General features: G+C 37.6%; 1 protein-coding gene across 1 annotated transcript in view; it reads right to left on the bottom strand.

Annotated features, from left to right (window-relative positions):
• The window catches only part of pcdh15a (protocadherin-related 15a), a gene marked incomplete at both ends in the record, with an annotated part of 306,543 nt that overhangs the window by 63,896 nt on the left and 221,867 nt on the right, over nt 1-20,780 (bottom strand). Inside the window, 2 exons of the mRNA XM_079842239.1 lie at nt 8,980-9,092; nt 17,222-17,362. Coding sequence (XP_079698365.1) covers nt 8,980-9,092; nt 17,222-17,362 — 254 coding nt within the window. The remainder of the gene's footprint in view (nt 1-8,979; nt 9,093-17,221; nt 17,363-20,780) is intronic.

Here is a 20,780-nt window from a genome sequence, read left to right as displayed (position 1 = left end):
TAAATTTTTTACAGAATGGCTATACAGCTGAATAAAATTATGCTGCATTATTTTCCTGTTTAACACTGTAAAGCTGCTTTGAAACAATCTACATTGTTAAAAGCGCTATATAAATAAAGTTGACTTGACTTGACTTGACACCCCTAGTAAGTACACAAGTCAAGAAAATATATAACCCTGTTCTAGTGGTTTTTGGATATTTTAATGCAAAAATCGTACATATTGTGTCTTTAAGCTTAAAAAAATGCTGGTCCCGAAATCACAACCATGGATACAATAACACATTTATTTGGTGTCTAGAAATGTGGTTTGGCGAATTACCAGGAAGTAACTGGGAGGATGTGAATTAGGGCTGTACGATTAATCGAAAAATAACCGAAACCGACATTTAGAACCTCTAACCGACGTATTTTTCCCATGTCGGTTATTTCGGTTTTCACGTGACTCCGCCCCATCAGTCACATCAAGTGCCGTTTGCAGGCACACAGAGAGATGCAGGAGCAGTTATCTTTGTTTATAGATGCCCAGAATCACTATAGTAACTGCATGTTTTACACAGTTTATAGTATACAGGTCAGTTAATCGCCATTCTTATAGCCAATACGCGCTGCCACCGACACACACACACACACACACACACACACACACACACACACACACACACACACACACACACGGCGCGCGCAAGCCGCAAAGCCAGATCGCTTTCACTTTCGTGCTCATAAAGTTTGTCAAGTAAATGCGTTCAAAGGCTTGCCAGTTTCAACATTTAAAGCGATTGAGCACTATTCAAAAACAACAATATGGAAAACGTATCCGTTCAGTGCTCAGCTTCTTTCTATGACACAGAGAGCCGAGCCGTGTCGCGTCTCTGACAACGCGCGCGCCCTGAAGGCAGACCTCTTTCACCTGCGTCCTCACAAAGCTTGTCATTTGTATGTGTTTTAAGCCCTGCCAGTTTGAACATTAAAGCGAGTTTCGACCATCAGATGTGTATTATGTTGAACTAATGCCTGATATATTGTGACAAACGAACACTCAGACAGAAGATTGCGCGCAGAGAGCATCGCTCAACGCTGTCCTGTGACTAAAGTAAAGTCACTAAAGTAGCTTAGAAAGTCAACCGTTATAGCATATATTTTAATACCTTTGAAGTACAAACCATAGCTTCATTATGAATAGAGACGGTATAAGTAATTCACACACACAATCTCTCTCTCATTAATGCATTCAAATAAATGTAATGTAGGCCTACTGTGCTAATGTATCTGTATCTGATGTACAAGCAGAAATCTGCCCCATAGACAATAACTGCTGAAAGTGAACCGTTTCCTTCAAGTATTTTAAAATCACAAAGAAATGCACTTTCATTAGAAGAAAAAAAATCCACTTTTAATATTAGAAAATATTTACAGTACAAACCTTATCAGTGAACTTACTCAAAAACCTTATGAGAAAAAAATAAAAATAATGAATAATCGTTCATTAATCGTAATCGAGGTCAAATGTTCAATTAATCGAGGTTTTTATTTTTGGTCAAATCGTTACAGCCATAAAGTGAATACATTTTTAGATATATTAAGTTATTTAAAGTCTGAAAAGTACAGTAGCAAAAAAAAAGAGGCTAATTTAATATTAGTAATCAGAGATGGTGGACATTTTGTGGAAAAATATTAAAAATAATTACATACAATTTTTAATCACTTGTTCTGTAGGTAAGAAGTCTCATATGCTTACCAAGGCTGCAAATATTTGATCAAAAATACAGTAAAAACAGTAATATGATGAAATATTATTACATATAATATTTAATATTTGTAATTTACTTTAAAATGTAATTTATTCCTGTGATGCAAAGCTGCATTTTCAGCATCATTACTCCAGTCTTCAGTGTCACATGATCCCACATTATTCTAATATGATGATTTAAGGTTCAAGAAACATTTCTTATTGTTATCGATGTGCTGCTTAATATTTTTATGCAAACCTTGATACTTTTATCAGTATTCTTTGATGAATAGAAATTTCAAAAGAACTATTTATTTGGAATGGATTTTACACTAGAATTCACGCTCAGCAGCTTCTGTGAGCATAAAGCCCGCCTACTTTAAATTGATTGGTCGTCTCAAAAATGTAAGAATTTTAAAGTATTTGTGGCGAGCAGCGAGGCTGAGGAACCGTGAGAGCGGGACGAGGCCACAGTCATTAATGATGATGAGCGCCAGCTGTCGTGTCTCACGGAGGAGTGACGGGAACATAAAGGAGGAGCGCCGACAGTGAAGGACGAGAGAGTACCAGGCCTGGACTTTACATTGTGTTTTGTTTATGTTTTGTTATGTGTGTGTACGCAGCAGTCATCCGTGAGGGGCTGCCGCTTTTATTTTCAGTTTGTGTTTATTATTTGATTAAAAAGTTGTTGAACGTTCGTCGGTTCCCGCCTCCTTCTTCCCTTATCTACAAACTCTACTACAGCATTTACTGTCACTTTTGATTCTTATTAAACACAATTATTTATTTATGAATAAAAGTTTATTGATTTATTTTGCATTCAACTAAAATATTCCTACTTTACACATCAAAGGCTGCTATAATTTCATACGCATGTTGTCAGTTAATTTATTGTTCATTTACACAGACAAATGAACTATTGAAGGTCTTTGGGCTTTATATCCAGCTATGCTAATGGGAATAGCACACTGGCCCAATCGAGCACTGGAGTTTAGCTAATTTCAGGAGCCAGCTGTGATGTATCAATCTTACAGATGAATGGCCATCGCTCAGTCTCAAGCCTAAAATAGACTGCCTTTTTATTCATAATTGCTATGGAAACTGCTGGTGTGAGAATATCAGTAGGACTCTGAGATTAAGGCAATGCTTCAGAGAGATCATGACCTCAGAAACAAACATACACAACACAGAAGAGAGGTTTGTGCTCCTCACAGTGGAAAAGCTACCAACAAGAAATCCCCCAGACCATGTTTAAGAATCAGTAATGTACAAGAGCAAACAGCCAGCACAATGCTTCAGGAAAGGTTCCTGACTGTAACTGAATGGTCTTGCCAAGGCTTTAAGTTGGAAACATCAATAATGACAGACAGTCTACCCTCAATTTGACAGAGAAAAAGCTCAAATCCCAGTAGGCTGTCTGCTCAAACAAACAAGACAACTCAATGCTGTAATTGCTGCCCCAGTCGCCACTACAATGTACTGCAAAATGCCTGAATACATATGAAAGGCCCTTTTTAGGGGTCTAAATACTTTCTGAAGACATTGGATGTTTTACACCAGTGGCATTTAAATGGAGGTCTGCTTCCGTGTGTGTTGTTTCTCTCTCCAGCACCACGTAAAGAGCTGCAGATGACGCAGTTATTTTAACAACAGAAGCAGAAACAGTGAGAAGCAAAACAGATACTTTTGCTAAATCGCTGCAGAAAACAAGAATGCAACAAATACAATTATTTTTATCTGTCATAGAGATGACTCTGACCGTTTAAAGATGCAGTCCGTAAGTTTTTCCTGTGTGTTTGAAATCTGCGATTGCAGTTATTTGCAGAATTATAATTTTACGTGGGTTGTGAATCGGCACGGCTCCTCATGAATCTAATGTTTTGAGGAGTATGTGTGGCTGTCATTCACCGCACCGGTGTGGATACTGTGCTTCGGAATCACAGATTCTATGCCTTGGAAGTATGACCAAAATAAAAATTTTCACCGGAAAATGTAATCTAAACAAGTAATATGTCTGCCACTTTTGTTCTGACCAACTGAGAAAGTCTAATCTTTTTCTTTTGACTACGGGTGAATCTCCAGTTTGCTCTCCAGTTTGGTCGTTTGGTCTTTTCTGGATTACAAGCCGCCATCAAAATGATACATTTAATTATTCCAGCTGCTGTGAGAAAAGGATAAATGATCCGCCACCTGCAGTATCCTCACATGCGATATTACTACTAGCCGGACTCACGTCTTTATGACGTAATGAAGCAAAGACAAACGGCGCCATGCTTGAATTTCCCATGGAAAGCTACCAGTACCTTAATACAACACATTAATACAAGCTTACCGTTGTGAATCGGGCTAACGTAAGGAGATCATTTAGAACAGTGGCTGGTTATGTACTAGCTCAAACATTTATTTTGATTGATAATTTTTAACCAAAAAAAGTTACGGACTGCAGCTTTAACTAAACCAGGTTTGTGACAAGTTAACGCGTGGAACCTTAAGTTAATAATGGAACCATTATTAATCAGCATATTAAGAGTATTTCATAATAAACAATGTTATAATTTGGAAAATTATTTAGAGATGGTAAGGGAAGACAAAAAAATTATCTGAAGTTACTAGTTAACTTTGTTTTGTGCTCATGATGAGAGTACTGGTTATTTGATTATGCACGTTGTTTCTTTTTAGTAGTTTATTATTTAAAATATAAAAATGGTCCATACTTTTCTTAAGAGGTAAACATCTGCTCTTTCCTCTTCATAATTATATCCAGTTGGGAGAAATGTTTTGGAAATGTGTACTTTCTAGAGCTGCAACTAACGATTATTTTTTCTGTCGACTAATCTAACGATTATTTTTCGATTAGTCGACTAATCTAACGATTATTTTTCCAGATTAATCTTATTATTCTTTTTTACTGATTATTGTATTTCAAAGAGGGTAGTGAATTTGTATATTATTTTAACATGAAATCAATGAATGATGACAATATTAATTGTATTTCAGGAAGGGTAGTGTACATAGTATGCCATTTTATAATGAAATATATGAACACAAGAAGCTTTTTAAACATAATATATAATGATACTATTCATCATAAAATGTATACAGAGTAGGCCTAATTAGGAAAAGTTGTTTACTATAGTAGTTGAGTATGATTTACTTATTGATTTGTGTCAATAGTAAACGAAAATGCACTTGTATTTATCTGCAAAAGGTTCACATACAGGAGCTTTCAGCATAGTTTTAATTTATAACTAGTCGTCTATTTTGAAGATACATGTGCATAAACAATGACTAAAGCTGCCAGAAGTTTTTGCCCAAACTTCAAAGACACATTTAAATGATTAAAGCTAGAGGCATATCTTAACTTTAATGTTACTTTAATCATGCAACCTACCTATATACAGCATGTTATTATGCATATGTGTTTGGGACAGAGGGGAACCGGGTCGCATTAACAGGAGATATATGCAGCCCATAATAAATAAAAGCACGAGACGTACTGGGGTCGGAGAAGAACCCCGGAAAATGTGACCGTCTGTTGCAATACACGCGTGGCGCGTTCAGCTGCGCGAGAGAACACTGGCAGCAGGGTTGCCAGGTTTTCATAACAAAACCCACCCATTCGTTACTCAAAACTAGCCCAAAACAAGCCCAATCGCGTTTCGGGGAGGTTCTCTGGTAAACAGAGAACGTTCGGGGGGTTAAATATGTGTGTGTTTTTGCTTCAACCCGCGGACATGAGACACGGCCCGCGGCAACAGTGTAGAAGTAGTCATCGACGACGTCGACGCGTCGTTGCAGCCCTAGTACTTTCTTTGGTAAATATTGGTCTAAATTCTTAGACATCACTGTTTTGACTCCCAGGCCCAAGATTCTTATCTTCGATGGCTATTTTGAGTGTTTAGGATTTTTCCTTCTTTTTTGTTTTCTTTTCCTCTGGCTTAAGTTCGATGTTGCCTATTTTCCATACAATTTTTTTTGTCTTTTTCCCCCATATTTTATGCATAAAGGAGAGAAAGTACACAATAAAATCATATATTCTTTCTGACCAGAAGAACAAAACTCTCCTTCTGCCTGATGCATTTACAAAGAGCATGAAAGGGGAAAACAACAGTGAGAGAAGGTCTGATAAATGGAATAAAGGAATGACAGGTAAAGGAAGGGAGCAAGTTTTTACCTTATGGTGAAAATATACAGACATAAGCACAGATCATGCTGTCTCAGTCATGGCTGTAGCCAGCTAGGAGGTCACAGACTTCCGGACCTCTGTATTTTTCAGAGGTGTATACAATAAAAGTTGTGAAATAATTGCCTAATATACTATAACTCTACTTTAGTGCTGGAAGGATATTGCACAGCACCAAGATCTTCTCATCTGATTCTGAGCTGCCTCAGCGGTCTGTCATCGCTGACCAATCAATTTAAAGTAGGCAGGCTTTATAGTGTGACTCGACGCTTCAGTTAACGGTCATAAAGTATGAGATAAGATGTAAGTAGCTAAACTAAACATTTCATATTTGACAGCTGTTTTAGGATAGAAATGTGAAACGACCAACAAAATAACCACTGACATAGTATTAAAGCTATTGTTACCCAAATTTGTCAGCCGTTCAAACATCTTAAAATGCATATATGTAGATCAGAGAATTAAAAATTTTGGGAGCATCCCCATTCTTTGGACCCTGCATGTAGTCACATTTACCCAACATTTCGATTATTAACACCATTACTAACAAAACAAAACAACTTGAATTATTCAGTTTTTACGTTAATTCAAACTCTCCCACCATCTAGATTTCAAATGGATTGTGAGGGCTAGCCAACCTGGGTCACATGACCATAAACGATTAAATTACTTCCTTAAAGTGTCCATTGCATACATAGGTATATTTACATAGATTCCTCATTAGTGTCTGTCTCTATTGGGCTGCTATACGTAAGCCATATTGGAACCGTCAAATCTACTCATCATAGTGGGCGGGCCTGTGTCCGTCAGGCCTGCTTCCTGGCTACGCCCCTGGTTAACTCATTAGTCCCTGTGCATTTATACCCTGTGTTCCCCCTCATTCTGGGTCCGTTGACATTTGTGTTACGTAGTGTGTAGTTATGATATTGGTATTTTGTTATCTTTATGCTTATTCATCTTTGTGCTGTTTACACACACAAAGCGTGACAATGGCGTTAGCAGATGATTGTCGAAGCATTTAGCTTAACATTAATGTGATAATTCTGCATATGGATATTGCATATTCATCTACATAAAAACACAAGCCAGCAAATTCTGACCTCTGAAAGGTTACATTACTTCTGGTATTTAAAGTTTTACAGCCATTGGCTGCACAATGCTGTGACATTCTCGATGAGAATCTCGTTCCAAGATGGCGGACGCGTTGTCATGTCTGGAGCAGTCAAATGTGGATCTATGTATACATCTCTATGATCACATGTACCCTGACTTGAGGAAGGGCCCTTCATGAAGGGATTCAATTGTTTATTTTCATTTGGAACGCTCCTACAAATAGTATCCACTTCCAAAAGTGCCCTTCAAGGATGCAAAAACACAGTTTGGAATAAAAATAAAGTTAGGAACAATAATTTCCATATTTAATTGAAATTAAAATTAAATGTATCATGTATATTTTATGATATTTATTAAGCGAAACCTGAGAACCATAGACTTCATCAGCAGGACGGCAGAACTATGATTTTTTTTTTAACATTCAGGTTTAAAGTTTCCCCAAACCGGACACTCTCCGGCCCTTGGTCGCTGCTTTTTGCGGATGATGTTGTCATCAAAAGTTATAGGCTAAAATCTACATGGAAATTTGAGACATTATAGTTTCATTGTTGCTCAGTAGTATCATAAGACTTTATGGGCCCTATTTTAACGATCTGAAACGCAAGTGTCAAAGCGCGAAGCGCAAGTAACTTTGTGGGCGGGTCTCGGCGCTGTTGCTATTTTCCCGGCGGGATAAATGGCTCTTGCGCCCGGCGCAAATCTAAAATGGGTTGGTCTGAAGTAGCTTCATTATTCATAGGTGTGGTTTGGGCGTAACGTGAATAAACCAATCCGAGCGTCATCCAACATTCCCTTTAAAAGCAGGTGCGCAAGTTCCATTATGGATTGCTATTATTATGGCGTATTTACCAGGCGCACGCCAGGAGCGGTTCACAGCCGAGGAGACTGATGTGCTTGTAAGAGCAGTGAAAGACAGAGAAGTGAAGTTGTAATGTTGTACATTATGGTAAAGGTGATTTCACAGTCTTTTTTTTTTTCAGTCTTTCAGTTTTTTTCAGTTTTTCAGTCGATTTTTTTTCCTGGTTCTTGACGGACAAACCAATTTGTCAGATGTCCTTATATACATATATGTCTTGCCACTATTGGGCAAACAGGTCTTATCCTTAATTATTACAATTAGCCTGAATCATTTGTAAGCTAGATTTATGCCTATTTTTTCACATCTTCGTGGCACACCACAATGATTTCCGTCATCTCATGTGTTAATATTTTTTTAGTGTAACAATTTATGATTTGCCAAAATAACTGTTGCATCTGTGTAGATTACATGAGCAAAGTGTATGCGCGTTGTGCACGCTATACATTATGGTCAAGCATGCGCCCTTAAAATAGCATAATGAACAACGCGCAACGCGCCACTGACTTTAGACTAGTTTTTTTCTGGTCAGTGGCGCAATTGTTTAATGGAACAGCAAAATAGCACCAGGGATTGTTTGCGCCGGAACACGCCTCCTTTTTTGCGCTGAACCGCCCAGGGAGCGCAAGTGCATTCACTAGTTTAGCGACGTGCTTCTGTGGAGGGAAAAGCGCGCTTTGCGCGGGTGCAAAATAGGAATGACACATGCGTCGGTGTACAAAGTCAATTGCGCTGGGTGCAAGATAGGGCCCTATGTCTTCATTAATCAAAATAAAACAAACTTCTCTAATCTTAAATTCTAACCCTTAAATTCTAACCCCTCTGACATGTTAAACCAAATCAATATCCACGTTACTGACAAGCTGCAGATATACCCTTTGGAAATAACAGCGTTTTGAGAGCTGTAGACCAGCTCCAGTCAACCGCCCTGCACTTCTAGTCACATTTTCACAGATAACACTCATTACTCATGCAGAGATTCTGAATCAGCCTGCGGGGAATGTGTGCTAAACTAATTCTGAGTCTCAGAGCTCAAAGAGAACATGTCATAAATAAGTAAACGTCTGTTCTCTTGCTCTCGACAGACAGCGGGACCCACCTGTACTCTTCCTCAGTGAAGATGGGAATCCTGGAGGGCTGAAGCACTGTGATTTCCACTGTGGTTCTGTTCATCTTCACCGGCTCTCCATCGTCATAGGCGATGACCACCAGCTACGAGAAGAGGTTATGAAAAATGCATTAAAATGCAGTTCACACAGACAATGACTTGTGTCTGAATTAAAATTTTGACATTTTTGTGGGCCTGACAGCAGAAGTTCTGAACAGCACCGCAGCTTTCATTGGCCAAGGATCACCCAAGACAATGTCTGACTGACATGCAAAGCAACCAATCGCAGTTTGTTTCGTTCTGCATCATGTTTAGGAGCGTGAAAATGCAAAGTCAATGTCTCTATGATAACAGACCAGTGTGCAGCTAATGAATGATTAATTGAAAAACGCTAGAACTTTACATCCATTTGAAAATCCAGCATTTGGTTGATCCTGATAAGTGCTCATTGTCAAAGTTGTAAACACGGCGGTGTTCTTCTTCCATGAGGGGGTTTGGCGTCATGACAGCTTTGTTTCCAGGCGGAGCGTTAAAGTACACGACACGCACATCTCCTGCACATCCTGTACAATTCAACCTATCAGATGACGACTTTGAAACTCCCAGAGTGTTTCCTATTTTGTGTGTTATATGCATCAGATATTCATTTTATTTTTTATTTATTGTTTATTGCTGAGAATGGGAAAATGTGGAAAAATAACAATATAGCACATCAACAATAACAAAACAATTTGTTAATTGATTAAATGAATAAATAAAAATAATAGGGCCATTACATTATATTACATAAACATGATCACACGAAGAGCACAAAAGCAGAGCAGTCCTTAGCTTTCTTATTAGCAGATACAGAGATCACATTTAAATAATTTTCCATTTCTTTTAAGACAGAGAAGAAAGGTTTACAGTTTAAGAATTTGCATTAGTGAATGTTAAATGCACTTAGGAAAATTACATTAATAATAAAACATACTTTGTTTCTTTTGTACCCAAATATGTTTCTCAGATGTATTGAGAAGCCTGCAAAATCTTGACAAAAAAAATCACTTTCCATTCTACTATCATTCCAAAGCTTCTGAGAGTGGTAACCAAAATAAGTGTACCACTATTTCATCAGAGTTCAAACAAAAAGAGCATGTTAGCTCAGTGTCACTTTTGTAAACACTTCTTGACAGGGTAAAACCTGTGGATCAGCTTAAAGGATCAGCTTTCATTTTGTTTGTGAAAAAGATTTTTTGCTGTAGAGACCAGCTTTTTTCCTGTTAAGGTTATCAAACAAATTATTCCAAAAAGAGACTACAGGTGGGACAGAAATCAAATTAATATTTTATCATGTTTGGCTCTTGAAACAATTTTGACCAATAGGAGTATCAAAGGGTTTAGGAAAGATGCAGTAGGTGATGACTAGAGTTTTTAAATAGCATACACAAACCAGAATGGAATAGCTCATGTAGCTAATTATTTTAGGGTTATTTGTGCTTGGTAATTGGAGAGAAATTAACACCCGAACAAAAGACCTTGATTATTAAACTGCTCCACCAAAAACCAACCATTATTTTTCATTATTTTTATCTGTTTTATGATAATTGTACTAAACAGAGATTTGCGCTTTAATAAAATGTTCTTATTGTTCCAAATAAAACAACAACAAAAAAATTATGTTTATGAATTAGAGCCCATGCTAAGAAAACCTGTCGATGACAGTTGGCCAGTTTGATATTGGAGAGATATTGGAGTAATAATTACACATTAAGACATAAACGAATGCCACCAAGTTGTGTAAAAAAAAAAAAAAACAAGTTGAGGAAAAACAATCCAAATAGAAGCTAGTTTTGATAGGCATTGATTCAGCCAATTAATTTTAAATGTATTGTTGTGGGGATCAAAATCAATAAAATTCAGACCACCATTATTATAAGAGTTTAATATGACCGACTTTCTTATATAGTGAGATTTGTTTTTCCATAAGAATTTTATTAAAAACTCATTGATTAATTTACACGTGGGCTTATCCACAAATACTCAAAAAAATTTTTTTTTTTTTTTTACCCAAATGCTTGGTTGAGCCTTTTGAGTATTTTTTTTTTCAGTGTTCAGGTCATTTTTGTGTTATCCAGCTTCTGGGTCAAACATTACAACCCAGCGGTTGAGTTCTCCTCAGGAGAGAGCAGTTCTAAGCGACATCGAATTGGTACATTTATTCAGTAAAATATAGGTTTGTGTACATTTTATTTAATCTATAAAATCATACTGTGCTGTAAGTCATTTAATTTTAATGCGAAACAACATACAGGGATGCAACGTGAGTCACCTAATTGAGTGTCCCATCAGTCTTTTCGCATGATGGAAATGCCTGGGGCCTTGCATAAAATAATACATTTGATTAGTAAAGATAGGCCTACAAAAGCTAAATACTTTGAATGTTAAATGTGACCTCAGAGCCTTTCACTGATTGTTAATGGGCAGGTTATGGAATCAGTCACAGCATATCTCGGCTATGAGTGAAACACAGGGTGGCGGTCGGCAGTTAGCAATGTAGGCAATATTGTATAGCCGAAAAACGGTATAAAATATGCTGTAAAACATGATACTCCTCAAAAATAAAGGAAGTTATCATGCAAACCAGTGGTTGTGTGGAGTATTTTACAAAACTTGGAGGATTTAAGGTAATCTGTAAGCACTAATTAATGTATGAATTAAAATATAAGCTAGCATTAGTAAAACTTATTTATTAAAAGCAACCCATTATGCTGGGTTAAATAAACAACCCAATTTGCTGGGTAAAATTACAGAGCTCTTGGGCTAAAAACAACCCAAATTGTTGCTGTTTTTAACCTAGAGTTTTTAGAGTGAAGAGAGACTGAGCTGCGTAAGCGAAACGAGACAGACCCTCTGCCTTAGTGAGCAGGGACAGATCCCTGATTAAAAAAGGACAGATCCCTTTTTAACCAATTGCATTTTTTTTGTGTGTTTGTGTTTTGTTGATATTAGTTTTTTGAACACATACTCATTGTTAGTTATTTGTATACCAATATATGTTACTATTTTGACAGCAATAATCTCAATTGAATGAATAGAGCAATTTTTAATCAATAGCAATTCACATTTATACAAATTTAAATTTAACCTTGAGGCTTCAGAAAAGGACTGAAGAATATGCAACTGTGACAAATTATTTAAGATTAAAGCTGTATCGTTAGCTAGCTGACTAATTATTATTTTAGTGTTGCTAATTGTGATAGACTTTTAATTACTACTACTGATATGTGTAGCATCAGACGTTCAGCCAAAGGTCCATTTGAGACTGCCGTATAGCCAAAATACAGGAAGTAATTTTGTTGTCATGTGATAAGAAAAAAAGGAAATTACATAAGAGAGAGGACCACTTCTGTGTGTGTGTTTGTGTGTGTGTGTGTGTGTGTGTGTATATATATATATATATATATATATATATTTTTTTTTTTTTTTTTCTTCTTCTTTTTCTTTTTTTTTCTATATTTCTTTATTTATTTTAATAATACAATTTGTACTTTTCATGACATGGTTAGTTCAGTTTTTTATGTAAAATTAATTAACAAGAAAACTTTATGATATTAATTTAAAATGTAATGGTATTTGATTTTTTTTCTTGAAAACTTGCTTGAAAATAAAGTCAGATACACTCATGTATGAAAGCTTCTTTCCACCACAAAATAAAAAAAAAACATTATTTTAATCTCACAATTCTGTCTTTTTTTCTCAGAATTGCGTGATCTTAAGTCGCAAATGCAAGTTATAAAGTCAGAATTGCGAGATATAAAGTCAGAATTGCGTGATATAACTTGCGGGAACATGAACAACCGGGAGAGTGCTAAATCGGTGAATAGACCTGGGGACCTGAGGATTACGTTTAGGGCTTCCCCGCCGAGACAACCTCAGCGGGCCCCAATTCCCTCCAGCACACTACACCCTGTTGTGTTGCTGGAAGAGCGTGGTGATCCCTCAGCTGAGTTGTTTGGAGTCTGGGAGCCTAGCTAGCGCTTCCCAACCCGTCCTGCTGGCTCATCCGCACTATTAGACTGGGCTACACGATTCAGTTCGCCCGGCGTCCCCTGGTCTACAGGGGTATTCTGTTCAACCGCATGCTGGCGGAGAACGCTCCTGTGCTTCGGGAAGAGATCGAAGTCCTACTAGCGAAGGACGCGATCGAGCCGGTCCCTCCAGCCGAGATGAGGTTGGGGTTTTACAGCTCTTACTTCATCGTACCCAAGAAAAGTGGTGGGTTACGGCCAATCTTGCACCTGCGAGTCTTGAATCGGCCCCTTCACAGGCTGCCGTTCAAGATGTTGATGCAGAAACACATTTTCAAATGCATCCTTCCCCAAGATTGGTTTGCAGCCTGAGTACGCTCAGCAGCAGGACAGCGGCCCCACTGAAGTTATTTCAGAGGTTCCTGGGCCAAATGGCATCAGGGCATGCAGTTTTGGGTCTGTGGACAGGCCGTAACTGCAGTGGAACATCAACTGCCTCGAGTTGCTTGCGGTATGTCTTGCCCCATATGTGTATTTTTCCACGGCAAGGCTCCCCTCGGCGAACCTGTGTCTTTCCTTGGACAGAGTCCGCTCTGTCATCCCTGCCAGATGTTGTCTCCCTCCTATGGCCGGAGCCATCCCAGGGACATTCCATATGTGCTTCACCACATATACCTCCCTACGGGCAGGATGTGGTCTCTGCAGCGTTCCCTTTGGCACGCTTCCCAGTGTTATCCAAGTCAGACTGTAATGGGTTATGCGGAACAGCAGTAGACTCTCCTGACGTAAGTCCGTCCTATCGCTAAAGACAGGCGAAGGAGGTGAGGCCTACGCCAGGCACTGGAAGGGTCAGAAACTATGGTGTTTTATTAGGGATCCCAATTCATCGGTTCACATTCTGACGTATGCCGAACTTGACCGACTGAACGACTGAAAGGAATGTCTCAGTTACGCATGTAACTCTCGTTCCCTGAAGGAGGGAACAGAGACATACGTCCCGTCGCCATAGTTTCTGTGCCGCCGCTGAGCGCGGGCCACTTGCTCGTCTCATCAGCGTCTCCGTTCGCCCCTTCAGGGAACCAGGGTTACATGTGTAACAGAGACAATATAAACTCACAATTTGGAGAAAAAAAGTCAGTATTTTTTCCCCTCAGAATTAGACTTTATAACTCGCAATTGGGAGTTTATATCTCACAATTCTGAGAAACAAAGTCAGAATTGCGAGATGTAAACTCACAATTGTGAGATAAAAAGTCGCAATTATCTTTTTAAAAATGTTATTCTGTGGCGGAAACAAGCTTCCATTCTCATGTATTCAATGTAAAATTAAAAAAAAAAAAAATGTCATTATTTTTCACATAATGGTTAAAACCTGTAGACATTTCTAATCTTGGACTTCAGTATTTGTCATTGAACCATAACCATTGTGCCAAAAGTTTTTCCTGTAAATATGAAGGGGAAAAAAAACGTTGCTGAAGGAATTGAAAATAATCAGAGATATTTGAAATCCAACAAAAAAATGTGCTTTACTGTTGTCACCCCCCATTTGCTTATCAGAAGGGCCATCTGGAAGACAATAGAGAGGCCTGTAGGCCCCATGCGTGCCACACCTTTACAGTGGGGGAAGTTTGGTCTGATTGGTCAGTTTGAAAGATAACATTTGGTTTCAGTCACATGGTCAAGGAATAGATAAAAGAGAATTGGAACTGTTGCTTTTTCTCTTTTTCTCTGGCTCTCTTTTTTCTTTGCTCTCTTCTTCTTCTCTCTCTCCCCCCCCCCCCCCTCTCTCTCTCTCTCTCTCTCTCTCTATCCCTCAGGTAACATTTTATTCATGCTGTGTACGATTACTGGTATAAGTTTATCATCTCATACATCCATTTTGAAACTATTTTAAGTGTAACCATAACCAGATTTTGTCATTAAATCCTTTCTATTACGAATACTGTGCTAACTAGTTTTGATTTGGAATTGACTTTGAAGTGCTCCCTATTGCAATACAATATAGTCACCTTATATCAACGCTCTCCCACATATTTTGCTTTTGTAACTGCGCTTATCTCCGTCGTTGGTATAAGTTGCAGTGGGTGGAAATCGACGAGAAATGTACAGTTTTCTTCCATCTTTCTGATAACGTTTCTTTAGTTTTCTGGCAACCCTGCAGATTGAACCATCTGCAGGAGTCCACTCTTCCATTGCTGTATAATATATTATTTTACAGACAGACAAACATGTCTAATCATTGCTCAGGCACTTTATAGTGGCATAAAGCAACACAGAGGATGAATGCCGCTTTTGACTGTTTCTAAATATTAAAAAAGGGGAATTTTATTGATTTACTACATTTACTCAATGGTAAATTGATTTAAGCTCACTTAATGTTAGACAAGTTAATTTATGTATCGATTCATAGCAGAGGAGTCATAGTAGAGGAGACAGTAACGAAAGCATTCACAAGTCCATGAATTTTATGTCAGAAATACGCATATGCAATTGTTATATTTTTATTTTATTTATATCCTCTCTCTTTTTTAATTGTCTATGATAAATTACTGACCCTGAAGTAAACCTGAAGGACATCATTTGTCATTGCAGATAATTGGTTTTAGCTTGAGATAGGCTGCTATAAATAAACATTTTAATGTGCTTGTGCTTTTCCATCATATAAAAAAAGTAGAACAATATTCTGTCTTGGTTGACAACAGTATACTTCTATGACTCATTAATAGAACATGAAATAAAGAGCAACATCTATTGCTTATATGGCATCTATGTGTGTAATAGACACATGATATGAAATGCATGCTGTTATTTTATTGGCTGCAATGCGGCCATCTAACAAACCATTTCCAATTCTCATAATCTTAAAAACATTAGAATGAGAATCAAACTGACCACAGCTCAGCAAAACTTTTGCTTGATGTTGGATTTCAATAACATGAAAGCTGTACACTTTACAAAAAGGTTCAGTTCATTACCATCATCTCATTCATGAGGTATCATGATCTAACAATGAACAGTACTTTCACAGCATTTCTATAAGTTTAATACATTAACATTAACAAACATTTCAAGTTTAATAAATTAACTAATGTTTAAGTCTCTTTAAACCCCTCCTTTCCACAAGCCTACTCTGCTCTGATTGGTCAGATGGCCGAGTCTGTTGTGCTTGGGCTACTGTTTACAGCACGTATCAGAAACAAAAATGTCCATTACCATCTCCAAGTATCAGCTCCAGAGGCTTCCTCAGCGATTCATACACAGTGATACGAACAGTAACGATGGCATCGGTTTTACCATATATCTTTTATGTTGCATAATTTTTCTGCCTTCTTTTGGGAACAGCCTTTGTGTTTAGATACCTTAAAATGCTGTCTATGTGGCTCACTAGGTGTCAAAACAGAGCTAGAGACTATACAAATTAATTATAATGAGGGGTTCCTTTTTAAAGTTTTGCACAGTATCAATTTGATTCCAAGTCCTCATCCTTTGGAAGTGCACTTTAAGGGCCCTATTTTAATGCTCTGAGCACATGGTCTGAAGCGCATGGCGCTGATGTACTTAGGGTGTGTCCGAATCCACTTTTGCTAGTTTAATGAGGGAAAAAACGGTCTGCGCGCCAGGCGCATGGTCCAGAAGGGTTGTAGCTATTCTCTAAATGAGTCATGGGTGTGCTTTGGGCTTAACGTGCAATAAACCAATCAGAATCTCCCATTCCCTTTAAAAGCCAGTTGCGCTTGCACCATGGTGGATTCGATATTAACATAGCCAAATTTGCGAGCAGAAAGACTCAACACTTCTCCAGAGAGGAATCCTTTTTCATATTTAAAAATGTTTGTGTGCTGCTGCGCATCACAGTGTGTGTAATTAGCAGAGTGTACGTGCATTGTGCACCCGCCTATAGGCGCATATTACTAACGCACCTTTTAAATAACATAAAAAATACTGTGGAGCCGTCGTTTTCAGTTGCCTCAAAATAGCAACGTGCCAACAATCCGCCTGAACACACTTCGTTTTCAGATCAGCACGCAGATGGGTGCCAGTGCATTTTCTATTTAAACAACGTGGCGCTGAACGTGAAAATGATAACCGTGTCAAGCTGAAACTAGCGAAAAAAACACTTGCGTCACGCCTGACGTCGCATTGCGGCCGGCTGGATTCAAACTGGATTCTGACACGAGTGAAGTGCATAACAGTAGAAGAACAGCTTGTTGGCCCAGACTCACCTTGAAAACGGTGTTGGGTAGCTCATTCAGGTTGACTTTGGTGATAACTCGTCCTGTGTCCGTCTCTACATCAAAGATATTTCCACTGTACGGTGACAGATCCAGATCCACTCTGTAGCGTACTTTACTGGCAGGCATACCCTAAGGGAGGGACACGGTTAGTATCAACACATCCCTAGAGCAAACCTACTTAGATTTAAAGGACCAAGGCTGGTTTATCATTATATTTAATTCTATGCATCACATTATTATATAATTACAGACTGCTATTGTTATCACTTCTTCAAAAGGGGCTTAATTACATATTCTTTCTTTGACATCAAATCATAGTCATTTGCAGAATATTTTCCAAGCTGCTATTTTCCATACAACGAAAGAAGGCAGAAATCAGTGGCTTTCAAGCTCCAAAAGGACAAAATTGGCCTCATTTGCAATCTTTCAAGTCTTTTCAGTCATACAATATCTCATGCGAGGAATACACTGACATTTAAGTCATTATTCATTTATAATTAATTTGTTAGAGTTGAGCCAACTCAAATTAAATAAATTAGTTCAATCAAATGCACTTTTATGAGTATTAAGAACTTTCTTTTTCTTTTGAGTTCACAAAACTGACGCATTTTAAGTAATCTGAATTGTTTCATGATTTGGTGCTTTATGAACGTGTCTGTATTAATTTAGACTAACTTAAAATTAACCAAAACTGGGCTAAGATTTCTATTTCCCACATGCTTTGCCATGACATTCAAAAGGAAGCATAAATTAAGTGTTATAAAATATTTTTTTTGCGCAAGATTAATTTTAAATATAATTTTTTATTGCTGTACTCATTTAGCAAGTGCTATGCTAATGCTATCAACACATTGTGTTACTAGTAAATACTTAAAAGTACTCAATACTTGCAAAAGATAGCAAAAAAATGTATTAGCAATGTTTCGCCTTTAATAAAAAGTTTTGATATCTTTTGCAAGTATCGATAGTGTGCGGGATTTCCTTTAACTTTTGAGACTTTTTGATATTTTTTTATCCGCACCTCTTATCTCCATCTTTCATACGCACCTATCTATTACCAACAGGTGTGCGATGGTTATTGTCAATAAAAATACTTAAAATATTTTTAATTTTAATGATACATAACAATATTACTGTCTTAAATTAATTTGATAATAAATGCAGGAAACAAGGAACTAAAGAAAAGGCTTCTTTTAAAAACATTTAAAAAATCTTACCAACCCAAAACCGTGAACACAAAGTTATTGTATGATTTGGAATATAGAGAATGTGTCAATGGAGATGTGCCAAATGGTGTTTTTGTTGCATTTATGGTGGTCTTTTTTTGGAGCTTGACAGAATACGGTCCAAAATATGTTGGAATGTATGGAAACATAGAAACAGCTTGAACATTCTGCAAAGTATCTCCTTTTCTGTAAATCATACACGTTTGGAATGGCATGAGAGTGAATAAATAATGACAGAAGTTATATTTTTGGGTGAACTATTCCTTTAAAGGATTGATTCTTTTTTTTTTGAATAGCTGGTTTGAACTTCCTCAGAGGTCTCTCGGGCATCGTGTTTTGTAGAGCTACAGAGAGCTCTGTCTGCCGCACCTCATTCTACTGATACTTTACAGCCCTTCCGTCTGGCTGCGTCATAAATGTTTGATGCTTTGTGCTGTGGTAAACATACAAAGTCATTTATACTGCAGGAGAAAGAGACAGAAACAACATCGCATTTACATCTTTGACAGTCAAGAAATTAGTTTCTAGTATTTTTTTTAAAGTCCATGTCACAATTTTTCCATGGCTTATTATTTGTGTCATAAGTCTTTGGCACCCCCCATGTTTTCAAAGCCTTATTTAAAGAAGAAATGCATAATTTAACAGCTTCTGTGGCAGGCCATAAAGATAAACAGCACTGTAGTTTGCTTGACGGCAGGCGGCATGAACAGGAAGAGTAAAACAGACAGATTTACCTCACCCGACCACCTTAATCTCTGTTAAGACGATCACACCACTACGTTTAGGGAAAGTAAAGTTAAATCCGATGACCTGACATTACTGTATCACTCGGTGCTGTCCCAGTTTTCATGTGTAAAATCCAGTCATGTTGCCAAAGAAGAAAATCAAATGCAGGCAAAATGTGCTATAATAAATGTACTAGAGAAGTTAAATGCCCATATAATAGCATTTCCCAATTCTTGGTCACTGAAAAAAAAACAAAAAAAACATTGCACATCAATCTCAATTCTAACAATCACTGCTATCCTTACTTAATGTTTAAAGTTATGCTATATTATCTTGGTTACACTTTTCTTTAAGGTCCCATTAGTTATCATTCATTATAGTACATTGATCTAACATTAAAAGCACAATATGTAATTTTCGCCACTAGAGGTCGCTTGTTCAAAACAAAGGCGTAGCTTGATGATGCCTTAATTTCACGGAATCGTGGGAGTTATTGTCTTCACCTCTACAGTCGGTGGAAAAGAATCAGATGGGACTCGGGTAGAAATCATATTCATGGATGACCTAATGTATTAAAGATGTATTAACGTTATTGTAGTATAAAGCAGGGTGGGTCCGTCGGAGCAGAACGAGGCCGCTGGATCGATTGATAATGAGGGACAAGCGTGACACACGGCTCGAGAGCAGCAGAGCTTTTATTATGCCTCAGACGTCCGCTTCTGCTTCTTCCGCTCATGCGTATATGGGGTAACACATCGCTGTTTTTATCATATTAGCTACATTTGAGTGTGTTGAAAGTTATGTTATAATGCTCTCTGTTGTTGCACACTGCAGTAAGCTAGATCGATATTAGGCATGGTAAAACATGGTTCATGGTAAATAAAGAAAACAAGATTTAAACAATAAGACTGTGTTGAGCTATATAACAATGATTAGCTCTCTGTCGATGAATGTATCCAAATAGTTGCTCATCTCTCTAATAAAACACATAATATATTAAAGCGTCTTTGGTGTTTCAAAAGTTAAACCGGAAATCGAGGGTAACGCGGGTAGGATGTCATTGATAGGCGACGCACGGACACGGTCCGTGTTCTGATTAAAATGGCTTATTTCTCTTGTAAACATTTGGGATAATGTAACACAAGTGAACAAAATATATAACAATGTTCTAGTGGTTTTTGAATATTTTAATAAAAAATTCTTATATATTCTGCCTCTAACAACTAACATAGAAGTCCCCTGCAGTCAATTATTTTATCCCTAAAAATTAATCTCTTTAATAAATCAAAATGAAATATTGAAACATTTTTCCCCTGTGAAAAAAATGTATTTGTGCCTTAAAATAGCTTGAATGTAACTCTACACCCTTGCTTCATTTAGTATAAGCAGAACGTCTCGGTTACGTATGGTAACCCTCGTTCCCTGAAGGAGGGAACGGAAACGTACGTCGAACGTGACCGACTGAATGGGAACCATGAATATGCAAATTAGTCCCATCTCCACTCAATTCATTTTTTACAGTATTTATCAATAGTTGTAAAAATTAGTTAATTAAATACAACTATTCATTGTTAGTTCATGTTAGCTCAGATCCA

This window comes from Gobio gobio (assembly GCF_949357685.1).
Source record: "Gobio gobio genome assembly, chromosome: 18".
NCBI lineage: Eukaryota > Metazoa > Chordata > Actinopteri > Cypriniformes > Gobionidae > Gobio > Gobio gobio.
Note: the sequence above shows the minus strand (reverse complement) of the source record. Positions and strands in the feature narration are given on the sequence as shown.